The 26,867-nt window shown below is 38.3% G+C and overlaps 1 protein-coding gene and 1 long non-coding RNA gene across 6 annotated transcripts in view; one reads left to right on the top strand and one right to left on the bottom strand.

Moving 5' to 3' along the window:
- The window catches only part of LOC109023830 (uncharacterized), a 255,758-nt gene extending 245,675 nt beyond the window's left edge, over nucleotides 1–10,083 (bottom strand). For all 5 annotated transcript variants that reach the window (XR_008673358.2, XR_002003282.3, XR_008673359.2 and 2 more), the window contains exon 1: nucleotides 9,500–10,083. This is a non-coding gene — a long non-coding RNA (uncharacterized lncRNA). The remainder of the gene's footprint in view (nucleotides 1–9,499) is intronic.
- LOC129528132 (uncharacterized) overlaps nucleotides 9,925–26,867 on the top strand; it is a 118,653-nt gene continuing 101,710 nt past the window's right edge. The window contains exon 1 of the mRNA XM_055367918.2: nucleotides 9,925–10,692. Coding sequence (XP_055223893.2) covers nucleotides 9,934–10,692 — 759 coding nt within the window. The 5' untranslated portion in view covers nucleotides 9,925–9,933. The remainder of the gene's footprint in view (nucleotides 10,693–26,867) is intronic.

The following is a 26,867-nucleotide window of genomic DNA, read 5'->3' as shown; positions in this document are numbered from 1 at the left end:
AGAACGGGCAGACTGCCTCCTCAAGTGGGTCCCTGACCCCTGACCCCCAAGCAGCCTAACTGGGAGGCACCCCCCAGCAGGGGCACACTGACACCTCACACGGCAGGATATTCCAACAGACCTGCAGCTGAGGGTCCTGTCTGTTAGAAGGAAAACTAACAAAAAGAAAGGACATCCACACCAAAAACCCATCTGAACATCACTATCATCAAAGACCAAAAGTAGATAAAACCACAAAGATGGGGAAAAAACAGAACAGAAAAACTGGAAACTCTAAAACGCAGAGCGCCTCTCCTCCTCCAAAGGAACGCAGTTCCTCACCAGCAACGGAACAAAGCTGGATGGAGAATGATTTTGACGAGCTGAGAGAAGGCTTCAGACGACCAAATTACTCTGAGCTACGGGAGGACATTCCAACCAAAGGCAAAGAAGTTGAAAACTTTGAAAAAAATGTAGAAGAATGTATAACTAGAATAACCAATACAGAGAAGTGCTTAAAGGAGCTGATGGAGCTGAAAACCAAGGCTCGAGAACTATGTGAAGAATGCAGAAGCCTCAGGAGCCGATGCGATCAACTGGAAGAAAGAGTATCAGCAATGGAAGATGAAATAAATGAAATGAAGCGAGAAGGGAAGTTTAGAGAAAAAAGAATAAAAAGAAATGAGCAAAGCCTCCAAGAAATATGGGACTATGTGAAAAGACCAAATCTACGTCTGATTGGTGTACCTGAAAGTGATGGGGAGAATGGAACCAAGTTGGGAAACACTCTCCAGGATACTATCCAGGAGAACTTCCCCAATCTAGCAAGGCAGGCCAACGTTCAGATTCAGGAAATACAGAGAATGCCACAGAGATACTCCTCGAGAAGAGCAACTCCAAGACACATAATTGTCAGATTCACCAAAGTTGAAATGAAGGAAAAAATGTTAAGGGCAGCCAGAGAGAAAGGTCGGGTTACCCTCAAAGGGAAGCCCATCAGACTAACAGCGGATCTCTCGGCAGAAACCCTACAAGCCAGAAGAGAGTGGGGGCCAATATTCAACATTCTTAAAGAAAAGAATTTTCAACCCAGAATTTCATATCCAGCCAAACTAAGCTTCATAAGTGAAGGAGAAATAAAATACTTTACAGACAAGCAAATGCTGAGAGATTTTGTCACCACCAGCCCTGCCCTAAAAGAGCTCCTGAAGGAAGCGCTAAACATGGAAAGGAACAACCAGTACCAGCTGCTGCAAAATCATGCCAAAATGTAAAGACCATCGAGACTAGGAAGAAACTGCATCAACTAACGAGCAAAATCACCAGCTAACATCATAATGACAGGATCAAATTCACACATAACAATATTAACTTTAAATGTAAATGGACTAAATGCTCCAATTCAAAGACACAGACTGGCAAATTGGATAAAGAGTCAAGACCCATCAGTGTGCTGTATTCAGGAAATCCATCTCACGTGCAGAGACACACATAGGCTCAAAATAAAGGGATGGAGGAAGATCTACCAAGCAAATGGAAAACAAAAAAAGGCAGGGGTTGCAATCCTAGTCTCTGATAAAACAGACTTTAAACCAACAAACATCAAAGGAGACAAAGAAGGCCATTACATAATGGTAAAGGGATCAATTCAACAAGAAGAGCTAACTATCCTAAATATATATGCACCCAATACAGGAGCACCCAGATTCATAAAGCAAGTCCTGAGTGACCTACAAAGAGCCTTAGACTCCCATACATTAATAATGGGAGACTTTAACACCCCACTGTCAACATTAGACAGATCAACGAGACAGAAAGTCAACAAGGATACCCAGGAATTGAACTCAGCTCTGCACCAAGCAGACCTAATAGACATCTACAGAACTCGCCACCCCAAATCAACAGAATATACATTTTTTTTCAACACCACACCACACCTATTCCAAAATTGACCACATACTTGGAAGTAAAGCTCTCCTCAGCAAATGTAAAAGAACAGAGATTATAACAAACTATATCTCAGACCACAGTGCAATCAAACTAGAACTGAGGATTAAGAATCTCACTCAAAACCGCTCAACTACATGGAAACTGAACAACCTGCTCCTGAATGACTACTGGGTACATAACGAAATGAAGGCAGAAATAAAGATGTTCTTTGAAACCAACAAGAACAAAGACACAACATACCAGAATCTCTGGGACGCATTCAGAGCAGTGTGTAGAGGGAAATTTATAGCACTAAATGACCACAAGAGAAAGCAGGAAAGATCCAAAATTGACACCCTAACATCACAATTAAAAGAACTAGAAAAGCAAGAGCAAACACATTCAAAAGCTAGCAGAAGGCAAGAAATAACTAAAATCAGAGCACAACTGAAGGAAATAGAGACACAAAAAACCCTTCAAAAAATTAATGAATCCAGGAGCTGGTTTTTTGAAAGGATCAACAAAATTGATAGACTGCTAGCAAGACTAATAAAGAAAAAAAGAGAGAAGAATCAAATAGACACAATAAAAAATGATAAAGGGGATATCACCACCGATCCCACAGAAATACAAACTACCATCAGAGAATACTACAAACACCTCTACGCAAATAAACTAGAAAATCTAGAAGAAATGGATAAATTCCTCGACACATACACTCTCCCAAGACTAAACCAGGAAGAAGTTGAATCTCTGACTAGACCAATAACAGGAGCTGAAATTGTGACAATAATCAATAGTTTACCAACCAACAAGAGTCCAGGACCAGATGGATTCACAGCCGAACTCTACCAGAGGTACAAGGAGGAACTGGTACCATTCCTTCTGAAACTATTCCAATCAATAGAAAAAGAGGGAATCCTCCCTAACTCATTTTATGAGGCCAGCATCATTCTGATACCAAAGCCTGGCAGAGACACAACCAAAAAAGAGAATTTTAGACCAATATCCTTGATGAATATTGATGCAAAAATCCTCAATAAAATTCTGGCAAAACGAATCCAGCAGCACATCAAAAAGCTTATCCACCATGATCAAGTGGGCTTCATCCCTGGGATGCAAGGCTGGTTCAATATACACAAATCAGTAAATGTAATCCAGCATATAAACAGAGCCAAAGACAAAAACCACATGATTATCTCAATAGATGCAGAAAAAGCCTTTGACAAAATTCAACAACCCTTCATGCTAAAACTCTCAATAAATTAGGTATTGATGGGACGTATTTCAAAATAATAAGAGCTATCTATGACAAACCCACAGCCAATATCATACTGAATGGGCAAAAACTGGAAGCATTCCCTTTGAAAACTGGCACAAGACAGGGATACCCTCTCTCACCACTCCTATTCAACATAGTGTTGGAAGTTCTGGCCAGGGCAATTAGGCAGGAGAAGGAAATCAAGGGTATTCAATTAGGAAAAGAGGAAGTCAAATTGTCCCTGTTTGCAGACGACAGGATTGTATATCTGGAAAACCCCATTGTCTCAGCCCAAAATCTCCTTAAGCTGATAAGCAACTTCAGCAAAGTCTCAGGATACAAAATCAATGTACAAAAGTCACAAGCATTCTTATACACCAACAACAGACAAACAGAGAGCCAAATCATGAGTGAACTCCCATTCACAATTACTTCAAAAAGAATAAAATACCTAGGAATCCAACTTACAAGGGATGTGAAGGACCTCTTCAAGGAGAACTACAAACCACTGCTCAAGGAAATAAAAGAGGATACAAACAAATGGAAGAACATTCCATGCTCATGGGTAGGAAGAATCAATATCATGAAAATGGCCATACTGCCCAAGGTAATTTACAGATTCAATGCCATACCCATAAAGCTACCAATGACTTTCTTCACAGAATTGGAAAAAACTACTTTAAAGTTCATATGGAACCAAAAAAGAGCCCGCATTGCCAAGGCAATCCTAAGCCAAAAGAACAAAGCTGGAGGCATCACACTACCTGACTTCAAACTATACTACAAGGCTACAGTAACCAAAACTGCATGGTACTGCTACCAAAACAGAGATATAGATCAATGGAACAGAACAGAGCCCTCAGAAATAATGCCACATATCTACAACTATCTGATCTTTGACAAACCTGAGAAAAACAAGCCATGGGGAAAGGATTCCCTATTTAATAAATGGTGCTGGGAAAACTGGCTAGCCAAATGTAGAAAGCTGAAACTGGATCCCTTCCTTACACCTTATACAAAAATCAATTCAAGATGGATTAAAGACTTAAACGTTAGACCTAAAACCATAAAAACTCTAGAAGAAAACCTAGGCATTACCATTCAGGACATAGGCATGGGCAAGGACTTCATGTCCAAAACACCAAAAGCAATGGCAACAAAAGACAAAATTGAAATATGGGATCTAATTAAACTAAAGAGCTTCTGCACAGCAAAAGAAACTACCATCAGAGTGAACAGGCAACCTACAAAATGGGAGAAAATTTTCGCAACCTACTCATCTGACAAAGGGCTAATATCCAGAATCTACAATGAACTCAAACAAATTTACAAGAAAAAAACAAACAACCCCATCAAAAAGTGGGCGAAGGACATGAACAGACACTTCTCAAAAGAAGACATTTAAGCAGCCAAAAAACACATGAAAAAATGCTCATCATCACTGGCCATCAGAGAAATGCAAATCAAAACCACAATGAGATACCAGCTCACACCAGTTAGAATGGCGATCATTAAAAAGTCAGGAAACAACAGGTGCTGGAGAGGATGTGGAGAAATAGGAACACTTTTACACTGTTGCTGGGACTGTAAACTAGTTCAACCATTGTGGAAGTCAGTGTGGCGATTCCTCAGGGATCTAGAACTAGAAATACCATTTGACCCAGCCATCCCATTACTGGGTATATACCCAAAGGACTATAAATCATGCTGCTATAAAGACACATGCACACGTATGTTTATTGCGGCATTACTCACAATAGCAAAGACTTGGAACCAACCCAAATGTCCAACAATGATAGACTGGATTAAGAAAATGTGGCACATATACACCATGGAATACTATGCAGCCATAAAAAATGATGAGTTCATGTCCTTTGTAGGGACATGGATGAAATTGGAAATCATCATTCTCAGTAAACTATTGCAAGAACAAAAAACCAAACACCGCATATTCTCACTCATAGGTGGGAATTGAACAATGAGATCACATGGACACAGGAAGGGGAATATCACACCCTGGGGACTGTGGTGGGGTGGGGGGAGGGGGGAGGGATAGCATTGGGAGATATACCTAATGCTAGATGACGAGTTAGTGGGTGCAGCACACCAGCATGGCACATGTATACATATGTAACTAACCTGCACAATGTGCACATGTACCCTAAAACTTAAAGTATAATAAAAAAAAAAGAAGAAGAAATGGCAGCCCATGAGAAAACCAAGCAAGGTATTAAGAAAAACTGCCCCGCTTTTACGTCATGCGTGTATCAAATAAGTGGACGTAATATCAAAGTAATCATTATTTGTTGAAATGAAATCAATAAATACTTAAACCAGAAAAAAAAAGAACACAAAACCAAACACTGCATGTTCTCACTCATAAGTGGGAGTTGAATAATGAGAACACATGGACACAGGGAGGGGAACCACACACACAGGGGCCTGTCAGGGGGTGGGGGGCTAGGGGAGGGATAGCATTAGGAGAAATACCTAATGTAGATGACGGGTTAATGGGTGAAGCAAACCACCATGGCACGTGTATACCTATGTAACAAACCTGCACATTCTGCACATGTACCCCAGAACTTAAAGTATAATCATAATAAAAAAAAGATAAGATGTCTTTAAAGAAAAATATGATGGTACTTTATTATTACATTGAACTTGAATTAGTTGACATGGTATGTATAATAATAAATAATGATGAAAAACATCCTTGTAAATAATAAGTCACCACTGATGTGTTTTGTTATATTTAAAGCAATACTAATGCTTTTATTACAATAAGGGAGACTCTTTTTTTGGTAAGTAATTAATAATCATAATTTTAGTGGACAAATGTAAAAGTTGTGAATAATGAAGAAAAGTAATGAAGAGTCTTCAGGACTTGTGTGTAAAGGGCAACAACAAAGCATTAGATACATAAATTAAAAATGCATTTGTAATTAATCAATAAAATTTTGTAAAAATAAAGAAATTTTAACGCAGCATTTTAACAGTGTGAAAAATTATTAAAATCTTAGTGAACATTAGAAATATTATAAGAAATAAATCTTAGCAAAATAACATTTTAATAGTGTAACATTCTCAACGTTCTTAAAGACCACAACATTTTGACCCAAAACTAACAGCATACAAAAAATTAAGAATTTTAAAAAATTGAAATTAAGAAATAATATAAGAAATTGAGAGGATATAAAATCTGTGGAACTAATCATGTGACCTTATAATATGGTTTCAGTCTCAACTAAGAAAATTTTGTCTAAACTTGTGATTCACTAGGAAGACACTCCAGATGAGAATCTGTTGATAAGGTCTGCCATTTAAATGTTCTAAAATTCCTTTCAGATAACCTCAAAATATATGCATGTATACAAACACAAACACACACAGTTGTATAGCTATGTAATATGATATAAATATATATGTTTAAAATACTTATAAAAATCTTTTTATCATAACAACATGCATTATTGAAAGTATAAAAGAACACTAAACATGTCTCAACATGCACAGGCAGTTATTTTTTTCCCTAAAGAATTTGTATATTGCTTAGTAAAATATAATTTTTCAGCTTTTTACAGCATACCGTATAAATAAGTTATATGTGTTTGGTGAAGCAGTTTAACTGATTCCCATAATAGAGTAATAAATACTTATTCTTAAAAGACAAACGTAAAAATTTCAAAAATGTCTCTTTATTGCTGCTTAGTCATGAAAGGGTTAATAACTTAAAATATTCTGGAAATGTATTTCCTTTTTAAGAAATACTTAAAACATATTTTTCAGAGAGCTACATAATTATAGATATAGTATTAATAAAACACAAACACATGTCAATAAATTTGTTAATAAATTTTAAAATCCACACATCTAAAAATAGAAGGTATTAAAACTGACTCAAGAAGAAATAATCTATTTCTATACATTTAATTAGCGACATTGAATCAGTTGTTAAAAGCTTTCTCCCATCCAAGAAAAGAGAAAAAAAATACAAACGAAACACATACAAAAAGTAAACCTGATGATTTTACAGGTATACTCTTTGAAATCTTCAAGGAAGAGATAAATAAAATCTTATGGAAACTTTTTCCCATAAGAGAACAAAATATCTCTTTTAATAACGGGGGGGATATTAACAGCCATGAACCATATCTAATGCTAACCATGATGGATGAGAAGATGGAGCAATTGTCAGAATCCAGAGACAGAGATAATATGGAGGGAGCTATCTCTCTTTTGATTGTTCAAGGTCAATTGAATGTCCACTCTACAACCAAATTGCTCTTTGTCGTAGTTCATACAGGGCAGTTCTGTTCAGCTCACAGAACATGGTAAAAATAAGATCTAGAAGGGTTCACAAGAGATACATTCTACTACTGAAAAACCTTATTTTGCAAAATTAAATATGCACATACACACACAGATATACACTTGGAAAACAGAAACTTATGAATGCTTTTTTAATTGTGTGTGTGCATGTGTATATTCTCATGAGTATATAAGAGGATGTTAACATTCAACAGGTTCTTCTATAGAAATTTATTTCTCTTTGTTTCACTTTTCATTTTGTTGTGCTAAATTATGAAGATTGAAGCTATTCTAGGGAGTGAGCATATCTCCTCATCCTTTCCCTACCATGCAGCTTAGTATGTATTTAAAATATTTCCCCACATCAATTGTGTATTTGAAGTCTGAATTCTCCCCACCCAGTCATTATAAAGAACGAGGAAAAGTTATCTGAGGCTGGAAACCAATGGAATTCCATAGTAAATGACACACAGTGAAAAATAGTAGTGTCAGAGTTGATGACAGAAAGGAAAACGTCAAGATTACACATGGCTTTTTAGGAATGATTCTTGACTTACTCTGAATATGACAGAAGCCATTGGATGAATCTGATCTGAGGGGTGACCACATCTGACATATTTAAAAATGACCCCTCTGGGAAATAGAAACTAGATTTGTGAGGCAGAACAAATGTGGAAGCAAGGGAATTAGGTGATGATTATGTCAATATTCTAAGAAAGAGATGATAGATAACTGCTTGAACCAGAGTGTCTGCCAGGGATGTAGTAAACAGTGGTCAGATTTGTTCATGGATAATAAGGAGTTGGGAATATTAAAGCATTTAGTGATGGATATACAGTTGACTCCTGAACAACCCTGGAGTTAGGGGCTGAGACCTTATTATTTTTAAATCCATGTATAACTTTTGATGCCCCAAACTTTCAACTACAAATAGCGTACTGCTGACCAGAGCCTTATTGATGATAACATAAACAGTTAACAGTTGATTAGCACATATTTTGTATATTATATGTATTATATACTGTATTTTTTTTTTTGAGACAGGGTCTTCCTCTATTGCCCAGGCTGGAGTGCAAATGGAGTGATCACAGCTCACTGAGGCTTCCACATCCCAGGCTCAAGCAATCCTCCTGCCTCAGACTCCCAAGTAGCTGCGACTACAAACCTGTGCCACCACGCCTGACTAAATTTTGTATTTTTGTATTTTTTGTTTGTTTGTTTTTGTAGAGAAGGGGTCTCCCTATGTTGTCCAGGCTGGTCTTGAACTCCTGGGCTCAAGTGAACCTCCTACGTTGGCCCCTTAAAGTGCTGGGGTTAGAGGCATGAGCCACTGAGCCTAGCCTTATATACTGCATTCTTACAATACAGTACACTAGAGGGAAGAAAAAGTTATTAAGAAAATCATAAGGGGTTCTCCACCAAACAGAGGGACAGAGAAGAGTGCCCTGGCAGATCAGGACAGTCATTGGTAGAGGACTGCACAGAATAGCTGCAGCAATGTGGAGGTAAACCTCAATGTGCAGGTGCAGGAGCCCATAAGAGTGAGAGGCTTAGGCAAGGTGGACATCACCCTGCCTACTGGGTGGCACAGATGTTGGGCATGGAAGCAGAAGGCCTGGATTGGTTTCTGTCCTGCCGCACCATCTGGTTTCCTGGGGGGGCTGCTGGGACCACGATCTTTGGAGGGGTGGTCCCATACATGCCACAGTACAAGAATTTTGGGAGGACCCAGAATGCTAATGGCTTCTCTACCTATGCATGTCTGGCGCTACTGGTGGCCAATACACTGCTGGTTTGGAAGGCATTTTGTGCTGCCTCTCCCATGGCAGAGCATACTCATGATCTTGACCTTTTTGCTGATGTTGGAACTCTGTACTATGTCGGCCTGGCAAAGGAACCAAATATAAAACTCCAGCCTTTGCAGACTCCCATTCTCAGCACTTCTGGCACTGGGGCAGTTTCATGAGCTATGTGCACTGTGTCCTGGTCCTCACGAAGGTGACAAGCAGCCTCACTTACCTTGTTCATCCACTCTGCCTGCGGAAACCCTGGACTTCCTGGCCAAGGCCACTCTGAGCGTGTAGGAGCCCTACCAGCAACGCTGGCCACCCATGCACACAGGGCACGAGAATCAAAATGGTGCTCGTGAGGACAAGCGGCGACACCTTCAAGACAGCCACAGCTTCAAGATGCTCCTTCAATTCTCCGTCTGTTGCAGGTGCTGGTGGACCTGGCCGTCCTGGGGCAGGTGTAGGCCTTCACCCGCCACCCCTAGAAGGCTGAGCCCGTTGCAGCGCCCCTGGCCAGAGCCAAGGCCCTCAGACGCAGCCAGAGAGGACCAGGAAGTGTGGCACCTGCGCAGGCGCCGGCTGGGACGCTGTGTTTCCCGGATGCCGGAGGGCGGGCACCGCGTCCCCCGGCAGGCTGACAGGGGTTCTGTGGGGAGAGATGAGATGGCGTCCGGTCGTCAAGTTCTGGATCAGGACCCTGCGGAGGTCTCAGGGCGGGCGGTGGGGGCCACTGTGTTCTCCAACGCAAGCACGCGGAGAATGGATTTTCTTCAGGCCCTGAGGGACAGCGGGCCCTCAGGAACCTTCCCTGATCTTGGTGGATCTGGGCCCCAGCTCCCTGGATCCACCCCAGCCGCATCTCTGGCCTCCTGGTGGGTTGAGGGACTGCGGACCCAGAGTGCGGACCCGGAAGCGAGAAGGAGACCTGGCGTCAGGGGTCCCCCATGTCCCTCGATCTCTAAAGCCTTCTGCCTCAGCGCGCCCCTGACTGGACACCCTGGTTGGACTGGCTTGGCCTATGCGCCCCAGCGCGTTAGGCACCCACAACAGGGCCTGGGTGTTCTCTGCCCCCGGTTAACGTGGAAAGGAGGCCGCAAGGACGCAGTGGTCCCTTTTTCTGGCCAGATTTTCTGGCCAGATTCGGCCTTCAGAGCGGCCACCTCCGGAGACTCGGCCCTGCCACCCTGGCGCCCGCCCGGACGCCTCGCTCCCTTGGGAGACCCTAGTGTAGACACCCCGGTGAAAACGGGCCTGCCCGGGTCCAGGCTGAGCCAGAGTGCGCCCAGGAGTGTTCCAGTCAGAGCCTCCAGTTCTCGAGTCCCAGCGACCCTCGGTCAGACCTGGAAGCCCTCTGGGAGGAGGAGGAGGCCGGGACTGGGCTGCGCGGACACAGCCCCAGCCACCTTCCTACGGAGATGGCGGGTGAGTCTCCCCTTGCCGAAACCCCTTTTACTGAGTTTCGTCCACACCGCCGGACATAGCTTTGTAGTCCATCCTTCAGGACAAAGAGAAGGCGTCGGGTCAGGGGAGGGGATGCCGGCTAGGCGCCCCAAGGATCTGCAGGGCCGCGGCTGCTGGGACGCCTTGTCGCACCCTCTGCTGCCCTGGGATCTGGGCCTGAAGCGCCCTCCAGGGCGGTAGGCGGCAGCGCAGGTGCCCCTGCCGTCCTGTGCCCGCTGCGTACCCGGCAGTCTTGGGTCCCACAGTTCAGAAGAGTCTACTGCTTCTGGCGGCTATGGGAGCAGCTGTTCTGACTTGTCTACCCATATTCTGCCCTCCTTCTCGTTTCCAGTTTAACACGAGGTCATATTCGTTCTTACCAGCCCTGTGTTGCCTCCAGCCGGCCCTCAGGCCCCAGGGTTCTAGGTGCTTCTCTGCGGCTCCCATACGGGTCCTCTTTCCTTCTGGAGGGCGGAGGGGCAGCTTCCGTGTGGAAGTTAACGCTGTCAGCGCCAAAACGCTAGGACTTCAGTGGGAAAATGTTCAAAGTTGTTTGTTCCTCCAGAGTTTTTCTCGGGGAAAAAAAAAAAAAAAAAAACTCTTGAGTGCTTGAGTGAGGATCTGGCTTAGCTCTTTGACCTGTAAGATGCTTTGAACATCTCAATTTTTATTTCTAATGAAGGGAGGTGTTTGTAGAGGTAATTGCCTGCAAATTAAAATGTCACCAATTTTAGTCACAGTTATGGTGAACGAATGTGCCCCCATGTGGCGAGTTTCAATCTTTGTGGATCCAGGAAAAAAAGAAATCATAAGAATGTGGTAAATATGTGCCTGAATTTTCTGGTTGAAGCTACAAATCTGTCAGTTTCCAGGGTACTTTAAAAGGAAGTCAGTGAGAACTTTGGTAGGGAATAGGGGAGCAAGTACTGTGTCCACGGAATGAACGACATTTAACAGTTGGGAAAATTAACAGGATCCAGCAAAGAATTCTGACAAGTGTATCTACCAGGGAAGTAAGTTAAAAATCTGAAAAGGAAATGTCCCCAAAATCGTCCCCAAAATCAAGGAAAAAGCAGTTTTTCTAGAAGGATAAAGTGATCAGCTGTTTCAAATACTGGCAGCAGGTTATGCTGAGGACTTAGAATTGATCTTTTTTTTTTTTTTGCATTATGAATTTTAGGGGTGATTTTGTTAGGAGTTCAAATTCATGAAAACTACTCAGTGCTACCCTTTTATAGATTACATATTCATGCTTACATTTTTTGAGTCAGATTAATAATATAAGTACAATTTTTCTTAAGGAATCCTCCCATTGTTTTCTCTGGGATTGAGAAAACCTAACTTCATATTCACACATTTTTTTAAAAAGAAATGCTTAATTTTTTTTCTTGAACCCTAGCTTGTAACATACTTATTGACACAGACAATAAATAAGTGTTTTATTTAGCTACAAACAAATTAATATTAAAATGTTATTATGTTATATATAAAACATAATTGCATGTGATGCGATTATTCAATTGAATTTTAGTTGATTCATAACAAAAGTCTTATTTGAAAGAACTGAGAAAATAACAAGAAGATAGATGATAGATAGACCAAAAGTGAGAATTACAGATATTAAATCTTAATACAGTTAATGGGGCTATTATTTAATCCTTAACCCTGATAGTACTTCATGGTATAGAAATTATTTTATAATGATGGTTCAGTGCATTTATAATCATATGTTTATAGAGAATCATTGAAATTAATTAAAACCAAGATCATTTGATGATAATTTATGTCATTTCTGTTAATATTTTTTATGTAGAAAACCACAGACAGGCTAATTTTGAAAATACATTAAATTTGAATTCTGTATACTAACATTCATTTAGCATAGCACTAAGACCATTTGCTTTTTAAAGTTAATATGTGATGATTACAGATTTATTTTTCCATTAATTTTCAGCTAGGAATACAGAAGATATATTTCGTCCCACATAATCTGCTAACTCTGTAGGAGATTGGTAGGGAAATATGCATGCTACTTACTGTGGCATTTCTGAAAGAACCAGCTTTCATTATTTTCCTAACCAGTCTTCACCTATCAGCTACCACTTTGGCTATATATATATATGTACAACTGACTTCTTTTACATTTAATTGTACTCATGGGAGTCTATTAGTGACTCTAACTTTAATAAGAAATTTCTAATCCACAGTAGTTGTTTTTTTCTGTTTTGTTTGCTTCGTTAATCATATTCAGTATATATAAGCTAATTAAATAAATAAAATGTCTATACAGTAGTTCTAAAGCTTACTATTGTGAAGGAAGTCATTTTGGATTATATCAATATATACTTTTATACATATATACAGAAACAGATATACAAACCCCTACAACAGAAACCAGTAATGTTTTTTAAACTGAGATATCCAGTTGTACAAATTCTACCTATGTTTATTTTTTTCTTTATGATTTATATATATATAGGGAAGTATATTTCATTACCAGCATGATGATGTCAGTGCAATCTAGGAAAAACTAACGTACACACACACACACACACACACACACACACACACACACACACACACACACTCACACATACGCACAAGATTGATTTGAAATAGTTGTTTTGACATGGTCTCTTTTATTGACTGGCAAGTTTCTCTATATATATGTACACACACACACAAAAAAAAAATCTTGAAGGAATCATGTAGGTCTACAAAATTTGCTTTTCTAAATTAGTAATACATGTTCTGCCAATGCAGATGTTTTCATGATGATAAAATAAAATGTAAAAGACTAAAAATCATTACATTAATATAATTTTGTATGAGGCAATAGTAAATAGTCTCCAAATATGAAGTTACAAAATGACATATGTGGTACACAAAAAGTAACATTTTTAAAATCTACATTGATGAAAGGGGAAAAGTGTACTCAGAAATTCGGAAATTTAGTTTTTTATGGTAACTCATAACAGTAAAACATTTTTTTCAAGTCTAAGTTTTTCAAAAATATTTTCAAGAGATAAAATAAAATCTAAAATTATAAGATATATATACACACACACACACGTGTGTGTGTGTGTGTGTATATATATATATTCTATTGATTAACCCCAGGAGAGATGGAGACAGACAAGTGATTAGGAATGGCATAATTCAGATTTCCAGTAGAAATTGCACATTGTTCTTTTCTGAGGAGAGGGATTGTGATAATATTAATGAAGAAGAAGAAACTTGGCAAAAGGCCCAAGCTCAATCCAAAAAGAACTAAAATTATGTCACATTATCTCTGGGAGAAATGGTAGGTGATGAGTAGACATAGCTTTCTATGATGCATGAGGGAACTGGCTTTTGGTGAGGAAATTAACAATTATCACATTATTAAATAAACACTAAATCTGAAGCCATAACTACACAATTCTATTGAGGAAGAAAATAATTATGCAAATACTTCTGATTTTAAATTTTTTATATAATAAACATACAACTGAAGAAAATAAAATGTTGCATTCAAATGAGCTGTTTTTAATACGGAGAAAATTCAAGCTCATCTAAATAGAAATATTGGTGGGATGAAAAAAATAAGTATGTTGGAGGCTGAAAACTGTTCTCCATATAGGAGTGAAAGAGAGAAAAAAAATTTCAATTACATATCTGAGATTAAAAGCAAGAATGAGAAATTTTCCAAATTCGATAAATGCATGGGGGCCAGATGCAAGCATACAGAAAACTGCTGGACATAATTCATCACTAGGGAACCACAGATCAAAAGCACACTGAACTACCACCTCACACCTATTAGGACAGCTACTCTTAAAAAAAAAAAAAAAAAAAAAGTGGGCCAGGCACAGTGGCTCACGCCTGTAATCCCAGCACTTTGGGCGGCTGAGGCGGGCAGATCACAAGGTCAGGAGTTCAAGACCAGCCTGGCCAATATGGTGAAACCCTGTCTCTACTAAAAATACAAAAAAACTAGCCAGGCGTGGTTGGTGCACACCTGTTGTCCCAGCTATTCGGGAGGCTGAGGCAGGAGAATAGCTTGAACCCAGGAGGTGGAGGTTGCAATGAGCCAAGATTGCACCACTGCACTCCAGTCTGGGCAATAGAGGGAGACTGTCTCTCAAAAAAAAGAAAAAAAAAAAAGTGCTGATAAGATGTGAAGGAATTGGAAACTTTATGCACTTTTACCCATAATATAAACTGGTACAGGTACTATAAAAACAGTTCTTCAAAACATTAAAAATTGAAGACCAAAATGATGCAGCAATTGTACTTCTGGTTATGCATGCAACATAATTGAAAATAAGATCTCAAAGTGATATTTACACACCAGTGTTCACAGCAGCAATATTCACAGTAACCAAAATATAAAATCCACCTGAGATCTATCGATGTATGAATGAATAAAATGTGATATACACATACAATGGAATATTATTCAGCCTTAAAAGATGACTTTCTAACACATTTGACAACATAGATGAAACTTGAGGACACTATTCTAAGTGAGGTAAGCCAGTTGCAGAAAGAAAAATAGCTTGTGAGTCCACACATATGAGGCATCTGCAGTAGTTCTTGAGATTACTTGCAACAACAATGTGAATATACTAAACACTACTGAACTCTACACTTTAAAATGACTAAGAAGGTACATTTTATGTTAAGTGTCTTTTACCACATTTTTTTTTTAAAAAGAAACAAGTTCCTGGGAAGCTGAGCATGTTGAATAAAACCAATTCTGTTGATCTTAGCGTTTAAAATCCTGGATGGGATATGAAGTATATCTCAGGACATTTTGGGTATTAATACTCTGCTCCCTGTATACACAGTGTATTCCTGAAAGGTTGGTATTTTTTTTAAGTAAATTATAGTCATTTATAAGCACAAATTTCCATGTGAAATTTTGTATATACACAATATTGTGTGGATTCTTTTTATGACTTTTACAAAATATTACTATAATGTATAACATTGTAATTTTACATTCCAAGGCTCAAATTTTGAAAATGTTCATATAATGTGTAGATTTGTCCTTTATATGGGAAAGTGTTCCATTAAAATGCTGAGTTTTATATGAACATTAGCTGTTACCATACCTTTATCTTTTAAAAATCTAACAGATAGTAAATCCAAATACATTTATATTATTTTCTATTATATACCATTGAGATAATCTACTTAGATGTTAGAAAAAAACTATTTAGATGTTAGAAAAAAATTGTTACTGATTAGGATTTTGAGTACAGATAATTTTTTGCATTGGAACATGAAATGTTTCCATTGCTGCTGGTCCATTATTTTTCACTTTATGAAACTATATATGCTCTCAGAAAGCTTATAAAAATAACACAAAATAAAATATTGACGTATTTATAAATTTAATAAATAATTCTGATTATGAAAGAATCGTAAAAATAAAGAGTCCTCCTGGTAAAGCAAATTATTCACATTTGTAATTTCATGCATGTGGTGTGTGACTATTTTAGATAATCTACATAAATATAATTCAAGCTTTGGAGGTTTATTTCTACTTTACACCTAACCATATCAAAGTGGTAAGAAAATCAATAAAATAAGAAACTTGTTTCTCTAATCTGAAGTAGGTTTTATTTTTTATTTTTTATTTCTATTTTTTATTTTTTGCCAAATATTCCAAAGTAAGATAATTAGACCTAAACTGAAAATGTTGCAGGTCATGTTTTCACAAAATATGACATTTCATGTCATTGTTATGAAAACAGTGGCACCAAATTCAATCTGCACCAATCATATTTTTATTTTAATATTTTAAGCAACATGGTTCTAATCCATCTAAATGAGTACATTTAATTTAGTAAGTCATAAAATATTTCTTAGTCATTAAAACACACAAAATATTTTTTCTGCTAAGTCTTACTAAAACTTATAATATCTAACCTCTTTAAAATATATATACCTTTGGTTTCTGTTTTAAAATTTTTCTCTTAGCTTCAAGTAACTTTATAGTACTTTTTTCTTCCTAGCTAATTCTATTGTTCTTGGAAATAATAGAAAAGGAAGAATTTACCTTTGGAGGGAAAGAGTGCTGAAGCAGGACTGGTAGTTTGGTTAGGGAACATTTTACAAAATCTAGTTTAAAAAATCTAAAGAGTCTGAAGCATTGTCAGCTAGTTATCTCATGTGGTACCTATGCAAATTTCCTTGAGCAGATGTTAGAAAATTCGTGAAATTCTATTCAATATGATCATTCAGGAGTTCAGTCTGGTCTTCGTAAATATAGTCCAGCATAAATGATGCATAGAGCTCCTAGCTGTGCTCCTTATGTGCTGCAGTCAGATCCAACACCCCTTGGGACAAGACATCTGGAACTATATGCCATTGTGTTTGACTAATCTTTCTCCTGAATACCAGCTTAAAATTGCCCATTATTCCAAGAAATTCAGAAAAGCACAAATACACACAAACAGCTAAAATAAGACATATCTCATATAGTTATATATATATACATGAAATGAAATAATTGCACATATTTGTATATTTGAGTATGACACTAATTCTCTGTTTTTATTTCCTGCTAAAAAGGTATTCATAAAAAAATACTTATTGCAGAAATCCAATATATGATATATACTAGCAAATGTTTGGACTATGTTGAAAAATCAATAAACCTCATAATTCATTCACTAAAAAACCAGATTTTTTACAGGTCTGAATTTTTAATGATTTTTCTTTGAGTTTTGCAAAGCTTTGTCTATCAATCAGAAACATTAACCAAATATATCTTAATGTAGAGATATTTTGGTAGACATTACTTGTGATCACTGATATTTCTTTTTGCAGCCTGGGTGTATAAATGTCTATACTTCTCAGCACTATTTTAGTTAGCAGGGCCATAACTAGCAATACTGATATTCTATCGACAAAAGAGTTTTGTAAAAATGTTTGTTTTGGTGCAATACTGTGACAAAATGAAGTGGCCATGTTGTCTGAGGTGAATACCTGAAGTTTGTCCAAAGAAATTGTGGACACAGACATGCAAGGAATGAGCCAAAGTATAATAGGTGAATGTCCAGAAGTTTAATAGGTGAAAGAAAGAGGAAAGCTCCCTTGTGCAGAAGAAGGGAACTGGTTCCTGGGTTTGCGGTGAGATGCCAATGGTTTTATAGATGAGCTTGAGGAGGTGGTGTCTGATTTACATAAGATACAAAAGATTGGTTGGACCAGGTGTGTCATTTACATAGTGCTCAAGAAGCTGGCCATCCTACCATAATCTTTTACTACATAGATGTGTTTTTTACCTGGCAGATGCCATGTTGTCTGTTCCCTTATTGCACACGTGGAGACAAAGAAAAGGGAAGATGGAGCTTCCATATTGGATATGCCTGGCTGCTAGGTAGCCCTTTTCTATTGGCACAGCTCCCGGCATTCACCTGTGCAAGCTTCCAGATTGCTTATTTGTGTCTGCAGCTTGATTTTTTAGGCTGGTTTTTGTTAGAAAAGAAATGATTTGGCCGGGCGCGGTGGCTCACGCCTGTAATCCCAGCACTTTGGGAGGCTGAGGCGGGCGGATCACGAGGTCAGGAGATCGAGACCATCCTGGCTAACACGGTGAAACCCCGTCTCTACTAAAAATACAAAAAAAATTAGCCGGGCGTGGTAGTGGGCGCCTGTAGTCCCAGCTACTCGGGAGGCTGAGGCAGGAGAATGGCGTGAACCCGGGAGGTGGAGCTTGCAGTGAGCCGAGATCGCGCCACTGCACTCCAGCCTGGGCGACAAAGCAAGACTCCGTCTCAAAAAAAAAAATAATAATAATAATAATAATAATAATAAAATAAAAAGAAATGATTTGGGAGCTGCTTTTTATTAAAAGGGAAACCTTGCCGAAGACTCTCTTACCCTCACTAACTGCCTAAATAATTTCTTTTTAGCTCCTGTATCAAAAATATATGGTATTTTTATTTTCGGATAAATTTGCAAGTATCATATATGTCTACTGAACCTAAAGCTTTTGGGATAAATGTTGGAAAACACATTTTATAGGCCATGTTGGTTACTATTGGCTGCATTCGACAAAATATGATAAGCAAGAGATAAGCTTGGGGGCTAAGAGGAAGGCCAATTTTCACACAGAAATGAGAGAGTAAAGATAGGCTAAACATATAGAGACTTGTTGCATTAGAATACCTGACTGGTTTTCATCCCCAGAAGGTAAAAAATGAAGTATAAGAACTTAAGTAACATTTGAATAAAAAATCTTTAGTATAATGTAGTGCTCGAATGCGAGAATTAGTCCAAGGGCTGGAGCCATTAAAATTGCTTGGTCAGGCACGGTGGCTCACACCTATAATCTCAGCACTTTGGGAGGCTGAGGCAGATGGAACTCCTGAGGTCAGGAGTTCGAGACTAGCCTGGCCAAAATGGTGAAATCCCATCTCTACTGAAAATACAAAAACGTTAGCCAGGCATGGTGACAGGTGCCTGTAACCGCAGCTACTCAGGAGGCTGAGGCAGGAGAATCACTTGAACCTGGGAGGCGGACGTTGAGTGAGTCGAGGTCGTGCCATTGCACTCCAGCCTGGGCAACAAGGCAACAAGAGCGAAACTCCATTTCAAAAAAAAAAAAAAAAAAAAAGAAGAAGGAGGAGGAGGAGGAGAAAGAGGAGGGGGAGGGGGAGGAACAGGAAGAGGAAGAAGGAGGAGGCGGAGGAGGAGGAGAAGGAGAAGGAGAAGAAAATTGCTTGATGAATGAAAGTGCTCATGGGAAAGTTTGGGTCACAGGTATTGTATTAGTTTCCTAGGACTGCTGTAACAAAGTACCACAAACTTACAACAACAAAAATGTATTCCTTCACTGTTCTAGAGGCTAGAAGGTGCTAAGAACGTTGGTTTCTGCTGGAGTCTCTGAAGAGAGAATCTGTTGCATAACTCTCTCCTAGCTCTAGTGATTGACAGCAATCCTTGGCAAGTAGATACATTGCCAATTTCTACCTCCATTTTCACATAGCATTATTGTTTGTCTCTGCATGTCTTTGTCTCTTATAGAAACACCAGAGACTAAATTTGGGGTCAGTCTTAAATCTTAAAACAACTTCTTAACTTACATCTTATTTTTATTTGCAATGTCCCTATTCCCAAATAGGGTCACATACCTGAGATTGGGAAATAAACATCCCTTTTTGGAGTACATGTTTCAACCTATGACAGGTCTAGTCATCTAATTGAAGCCCAGCAGGCTCCAAGTAACTGCCATAAGTTGAGAAAAAGGAACATGGGTTAGAAAGATAAGTAAATTAAGCTGGTAAATAATGTCATATAAAGAGTTTGAGTGTTGTTATTGTTCATGGGGCCGATGAGAAGCAAACAAATTAGAACCCAACCCCATTTTCTTTATTCATTTTGTTTTATTTTTTGAGACAAATGTTGTTGTATGTTGAATGGAAATATCTTTTACCCATCAGTATTTCCCTGGAAAATATAAGCTATGAAATCTTACTATACTTAATTATTTTGTCCTTCAGTGTTCCTGCTTTTAAAGTGTAAACAGTAATGATACACATTTCAACTTTCAGAGCACTAAAAAATCTAAAGATGTGGCTAGGCGCAATGGCTTATGCCTGTAATCCCAGCACTTTGGGAGGCCGAGGCGGATGGATCACCTCAGGTCAGGAGTTCAAGACCAGCCTGGTCAAAATTGTGAAACCCCATCTCTACTAAAAATACAAAAATTGACTGGGCCTGGTGGCAGGTGCCTGTAATCCCAGCTACTCGGGGGGCTGAGGCAGGAGAATTGCTTGAACCTGGGAGGTGGATGTTACAGTGAGCCAAGATCGCACCACTGCAGTCCAGCCTGGGCAACAGAGCGAGACTCCATCTCAAAAAAATAAATAAAATAAGTAACAACAAAAAAACTTAAAACATGTGAAGGAAGCCTTAGGATAATGCCTGACAAATAGTAAGATTTTGATAAATGTTGGCCATTCTTGCCATAGTATATTTATAAGTTATACCTATATCTATGTATACACATTTAAAATTAAAGATGGGATAAATTGTGCAACAAACATACTTGACATCTCAGAGGCTTATCATACTAAAGCTGCTTTCTCACAAAAAAATGTCTGTTTCATGTCAACCAGCACTGTAAGGTCACATCTGTGGTATGTATTGGGACTGTGCTGTCCTTGGGAGCTGCACTCTTTTCTCAGTCAACTTGGAATCTTGGGTGTCTAAATCTCAAACACTAAAAAGGCCTGTGTTTTTTAAGGCAATACATGTGCATTTAGTTACTGCTCTGTAAGAAACCCACTGATTTCTATGTGTTAAAATAACAATGGTCTTACTCAGGATTCTGTAGGTCAGTAGTTTAATCGAGGATTAGTTGGAGATCATTGTTCTAGTGTTGGCTGATTTCAGGTAAGTGTCCTCTTGCGTCGACAGTCTGTTGGATGGGTTGACTTGAGACCAACTTATGTAGGCTGGTATTAGCTGCAATTCTTCATCTCTGCTCCATAAGGCTCTATGATGTTTACCTACGTTTTTTTTTTTTATGCCAAAGACAGAGTTCCACCACGTTTCTGTTAGCCAAACAATACTCACTGTATAGGGAAGTAGACATCACCACTTGATCGGAAAAAACTAGAAAGCTGCATTGTAAAAACGTACCACAGAATCTAACTAGGAACAAATATAGACCTCTCTTGAGACAAAAATAAGTGGGGAGAAATTAGGACTTCCAACCTAGCTAATAGAATTTCCTGAACTAAGACCTTTTAGAATAAAAAATCGTATTTATTTAAAGTCTTTTTTATATCTGGCCCTAATATTTATACAAAATTCTTGTTCTTAAATACAGTATCATTTTTGAATTTAACAATATCACCAAAGTGGCATTTGATGGCATTTTTAAATACTAAATATACTTTAACAAATTAACACCAAAGTAATGGTTTAAAAACAACAAAAATTTATTCATCTTACACTTCTGTAGGTCATAACTCCTAAAATCTAGGTATTGGCAGTGTTGTGTCCCTTCTGGATGCTTTAGGGAACATTCTGCTTTGGCTTTTCCAGAAGAGGCCACCTACATTCCTTGGCTTATGGCCTTTCATCTCTGACCTCTATTTCTTTCATCACATCTCTTTCTCTGACTCTGAACCACCTGACTACCTCTTTTAAGAACTTTGTGATTACACTGGGGCACCCAGATAATCCAGGATAAACTTCACATCCAAAGGTCTTAATTTAATCACATTCACAATGTCTCTTTAACCCTGTAATGGAACATGTTCCCAGGTTTCAGAGATTCATATGTGAACATAAGTGCAGGATTAGAATTCTGCCTACTAAAAATATCGCATTATAGAATTGAGCTTTTAGAAGAGCAGCCTGTGGTGTAGATGTTTCTAAGTATCTATGTTTATGGTACATAATACTGCTGCTGTTTTGGGTTACGGTATCTTTCTATACACATAGAAATTGAAAGAAGCCCCACATAGGAATTTACTTTTAATGGTAACATTCATCACTGGCCTTCACCTTAAACATTCTCAGTTATTTTTCTGGAAATGACAATTTTAACCATGTTAATATTCAAAATAAAAATGATGGATGGTAAAAATTCTAACAATGTAATATAAAGATCAAAATAAGAAATTTAAAATATTTAATGTGACATTTTCTTAACTCCAACTTAAAAGAAAACCCCATTCACAGAAAAAAAAAGTTGCTTAGTTGCAGTATCCTTCAAAAGTGCTATTATCATTTAAATAAAACTCCTAGAAATGTGTCCTTTAAATTTACCTTTGCTCTTCCAGTCTTGATTATAAAACATAAGGTTGTGCAACCAATAACTTCTGGAGTTAAGGAGATTTATTTTTTATAACTTTTGATAACTTTTCCTTCATGTAAAACCTCTGAGGCATTTAGGAATAAAACATGAAATTTCAATAAGTCCCTTTCATATAAGCATTATATGCTTCGTACTACTTTATTAGACAATAATACTGGATTTTGGTAGCTTTGGTTTCTCTCATTCTTGTCAGACTAATAGTTATCAATATTACAGTGTGATTAACCTAAGACAAAACTGAACTAAATTGTTTGTGATGTGTTAGTAAGAGTTATGCCAAAACTTGAACTGAGCAAGCTGAAAAAGATTTATCTATTTGGTGGTAGGAAAGAAAATCAAAGCTTTTCCTTCTTTGGTATTACAACTCAAAACTATGTTTTAGATAAAGCAACATCTGAAAGCACAAAGGCAAATAACATTGTTATGTGATATGGTTAGGATTTGTGTCCCTGCCCAAATCTCATATAGAATTGTTACCCCTAATGTTTGAGGAGGGGCCTGGTGGGAGGTGATTGTATCATGGGGGCAGATTTTCACCTTGCTGTTCTCATGATAGTGAGTGAGTTCTCATGATAGTGAGTGAGTTCTCATGAGAGCTGTTTGTTTAAAACTGTGTAGCACCTCCCCCTTCACCTCTTCCTTCAGCTCCAGCCATATAGGATGAGCCTGCTTCCCCTTTGCCTTCTACCATGATTGTAAGTTTCCTGAGTCCTCCCCAACCATGCTTGCAGTAAAGCCTGCATAACCATAATCCAATTAAACCTATGTTCTTTATAAATTACCCAGTCTCAGGTAGTTTTTTATAGCAATTTGAAAATGGACTAATATAGAAAATTGGTATAGAGGAGTGGAGCATGCTATATAAAGGTACCTGAAAATGTGGAAGTGACTTTGGTATTAGATGATGGGCAGAGGTTGGAACAGTTTGGAGGGATCAGAAGAAGACAGGAATATAAGGGAAAGTTTGGAACGTCCTAGAGATTTGTTAAACTGTTGTAACCAAGATGCTGATAGTAATATGAATAATGAAGTCCAGGCTTGAGGCAGCCTCAGTTGGAAATGAGGAACTTATTGGGAATGAGAGAAAAGGTAACTTTTGTTATGCCTTAGCAAAGAAGTTGAAGGCATTGTGGCCCTGCCCTAGGGATCTGTGGAACTTTGATTTTGAAAGAGATGATTTAGGGTATCTGGCAGAAGAAATTGTTAAGCAGCAAAGAGTTGAAGATATGTCCTGGCTGCTTCTTACAGTGTATGCTCATATGCCTGAGCAAAGAGATGATCTGAAACTATAATATGTATTTAAAAGGGAAACAGAGGATAAAAGTTTGGAAAATTTGCAGCCTGACCATGTGTTAGAAAATAAAAACCTACTTTCTGGAGAGGAATTCTAGCTGGTTGCAGAAATTTGCAAAAGTAAAGAGGAGCCCCATATGTTAATAGCCAAGACAATGGGGAAATGCCTTGAAGGCATTTCAGAGACCTTCAGCGTAGCCCCTCCCATCGCAAGCCTGGAGGCCTAGGAGGGAAGAATGGTTTCAAGGGCCGGGCCCAGGGCCCTGCTGCCCTGTGCAACCTAGGGACACTACTCCCTGCATGCCAGCCACTCCAGCTTCAGCCTCGGCTAAAAGGGCCCCAGATATATTTCAGACTGCTGCTCCAGAGTGTGAAAGCCCTAAGCCTTGGCAACTTCCATTTGATATTAAGCCTGTGTGTGCACAGAGGGCAAGAGTTGAAACTTGAAAGCCTCCACCTAGATTTCAGAGGATGTATGGGAATGCCTAGATGTCCAGGCAGAAGTCTGCTGAAGGAGTGGAGCCCCATGGAGAACCTCAACTGGGACAGTGCAGAGGGGATATGTGGGGTGTGAGTCCCCACACAGAGCCCCCACTGGGGCATCATCTATTGGAGCTGTGAGAAGAGAGCCACCATCCTCCTGATCCCGGAATGGTAGATCCATTGAAAGCTTGCATTGTGCACCTGGAAAAGCCACATACACTGAATGCAAGCCCATGAAAATAGCTGTACCCTGCAGAGCCACAGGGATAGAGATACCCAAAGCCTTGAGAGCCCACTGTTTACATCACTAAGGCCTGAATGTAAGACATGGATTCAAAGGAGATTACTTTGGAGCTTCAAGGTTTACTGACTGCCCTGCTGGGTTTCAGACTTGCATGGGGCCTGTAGCCTCTTTGTTTTGGCAGATTTCTCCCTTTGGAAATGGGTGTATTTACCCAATGCCTGTATCCCCATTGTGTCTTGGAAGTAACTAACTTGTTTTTGATGTTACAGGCTCCTAGGCAGAAGGGACTTGCCATGTCTCAGATGAGACTTTGGACTGTGGGATTTTGAGTAAATGCTGAAATGAGTTAAAATTTGGGGGACTGTTTAGAAGGGAAGATTGTATTTTGCAATGTGAGAAAGACATGAGATCTGGGAGGGGCCAGGGCAGAACAATATGGTTTGAATTTGTGTCCCCATACAAATCTCATGTCAAATTGTAAACCCCAATGTTTAACATTAGATCATGGGTGAATCCCCTGTCACTTTCTTGTGGCAGTGAGTGAGTTCTCATGAGATACTGTTGTTTAAATGTGTGCTTCTTCCTCCTGCCCCAGCCATGTGGGATGCACCTGCTTCCCCTTCATCTTCCACAATGATTTTAAGTTTTCTGAGTCCTCCCCAGCTGTGCTTTCTGTACTGCCTGGAACTGGGTGCCAGTTAACTGACCCCTCATTTTTTTAATAAATTACCCAATCTCAATTAGCTCTTTATAGCAATGTGAGAACAGACTAATACAGTATGCTTTTTTAATATAAGGATTGTTTTATAAATGTCATTTTATTTATGTGTATCAAGGACTACTTAAAATAATAGACTAAACATTTTAACCAATGAATAATTTCAGATTATTTCTTGCTGTTCTTTCTCTTGAATGAAGGCAATTAACTCTACTCTACTCTGATAGGGCCTATTATTTATCAAGATGTGTAACACACAGGACATTGTTCATTGTCTATATTTCTTTAGATATCACTTTTCCTGAAAAATAAGTTAGGCATGTGGAAATTTTAGCATACAAACAATATTAAAATATACTACCAAGAAAATCATACCATCTTACCTGTAGTAAGAAAAATCTTTTACATATAAAACATTTGATCTGGTAAAATTTAGGTGATGATTTGCATGTAAATGTCCTATTTATCATATGGATGATGGAGAATATGTAAAATATCCTGGGGGCACAGTATAGGATACTATAAAGCAGTTTGAAGCAATATATCAGATATATACAGAACAATATGAATAAATATATGTATATATGTATGTGTGTGTGTATACTTATATGTGGTACTGAGGAAAAAGCAAATAATGGAATAAGATATATAAAATACATGAAAATTAATTTGTAAACATACAAAAGAGTATTAAATTTATTGTTAAAATACATAAAATAAATGAACATACATCAAACCTCTAGGAATAGTGGTCTTTAGGTTGTAGGGAATTGGGAATAAAAATAAACAAACTAAAATAAAAAGACAATAAACAATAAATAAATGAATTTAAATAAATGACTAAAACAACAGAAGTGTCTTGCATAGACCAGTGCAGATTAAACACAATTTGTCCCCTTAAAGTCCATCCATGGCTCTTAGTCAAATATTGGTGCAATAATAATATGTGACTAACAATTTATAAAATCTCAGTGGCTTACAAAAGTAAACAATCATTTGGCCTGTGGTTTTGCAGGTGAGATAGAGCAGCTTAATTTCAAGCTATTGTTAAACTTCAGGTGTCTTCCCATTCTCCGTGGTCCAAAAATGACCCAAGGTGTGGTTTTTTTAATAGCAAATAATAGAAGCACAAGTGTGCAGACAAAATCTCCAAGCAAATTTAAAGGCTTTGTTCTCATTTATTCACTACTATTTGATTTGTCAAATCATGTCACATGGCCTAGCTCAATGTGTCAACCTGAGTCTGTCAGTGATGTATATTTTACATCTACTGGGGCAGTATTATGTTACATGGTGAAGATTATATGTACGATATTTATAGCACACACATACACACACACATATGTGTGTCACTGTTTCCCAGAAACAGTGTATATGTGTATTACTGTTTCTCAGAGTTGAGAAGTGGAAAACTGAGAACAATAATTTTATTTTTCACAGGATGCATATACCCTGATACCACAATTGAAAACAAACACATTTATACAAAGTTGTAAAAAGGAAGAAATAATAATATTCAAAGATTTTCAAAAATAAACAAGACAAAATATACTTTTAAATGGGGCTTCTTCTGTTTGAAGCCCTTTTCT

The sequence above is a fragment of the Gorilla gorilla genome, chromosome 19 (assembly GCF_029281585.2).
Source record: "Gorilla gorilla gorilla isolate KB3781 chromosome 19, NHGRI_mGorGor1-v2.1_pri, whole genome shotgun sequence".
NCBI lineage: Eukaryota > Metazoa > Chordata > Mammalia > Primates > Hominidae > Gorilla > Gorilla gorilla.
Note: the sequence above shows the minus strand (reverse complement) of the source record. Positions and strands in the feature narration are given on the sequence as shown.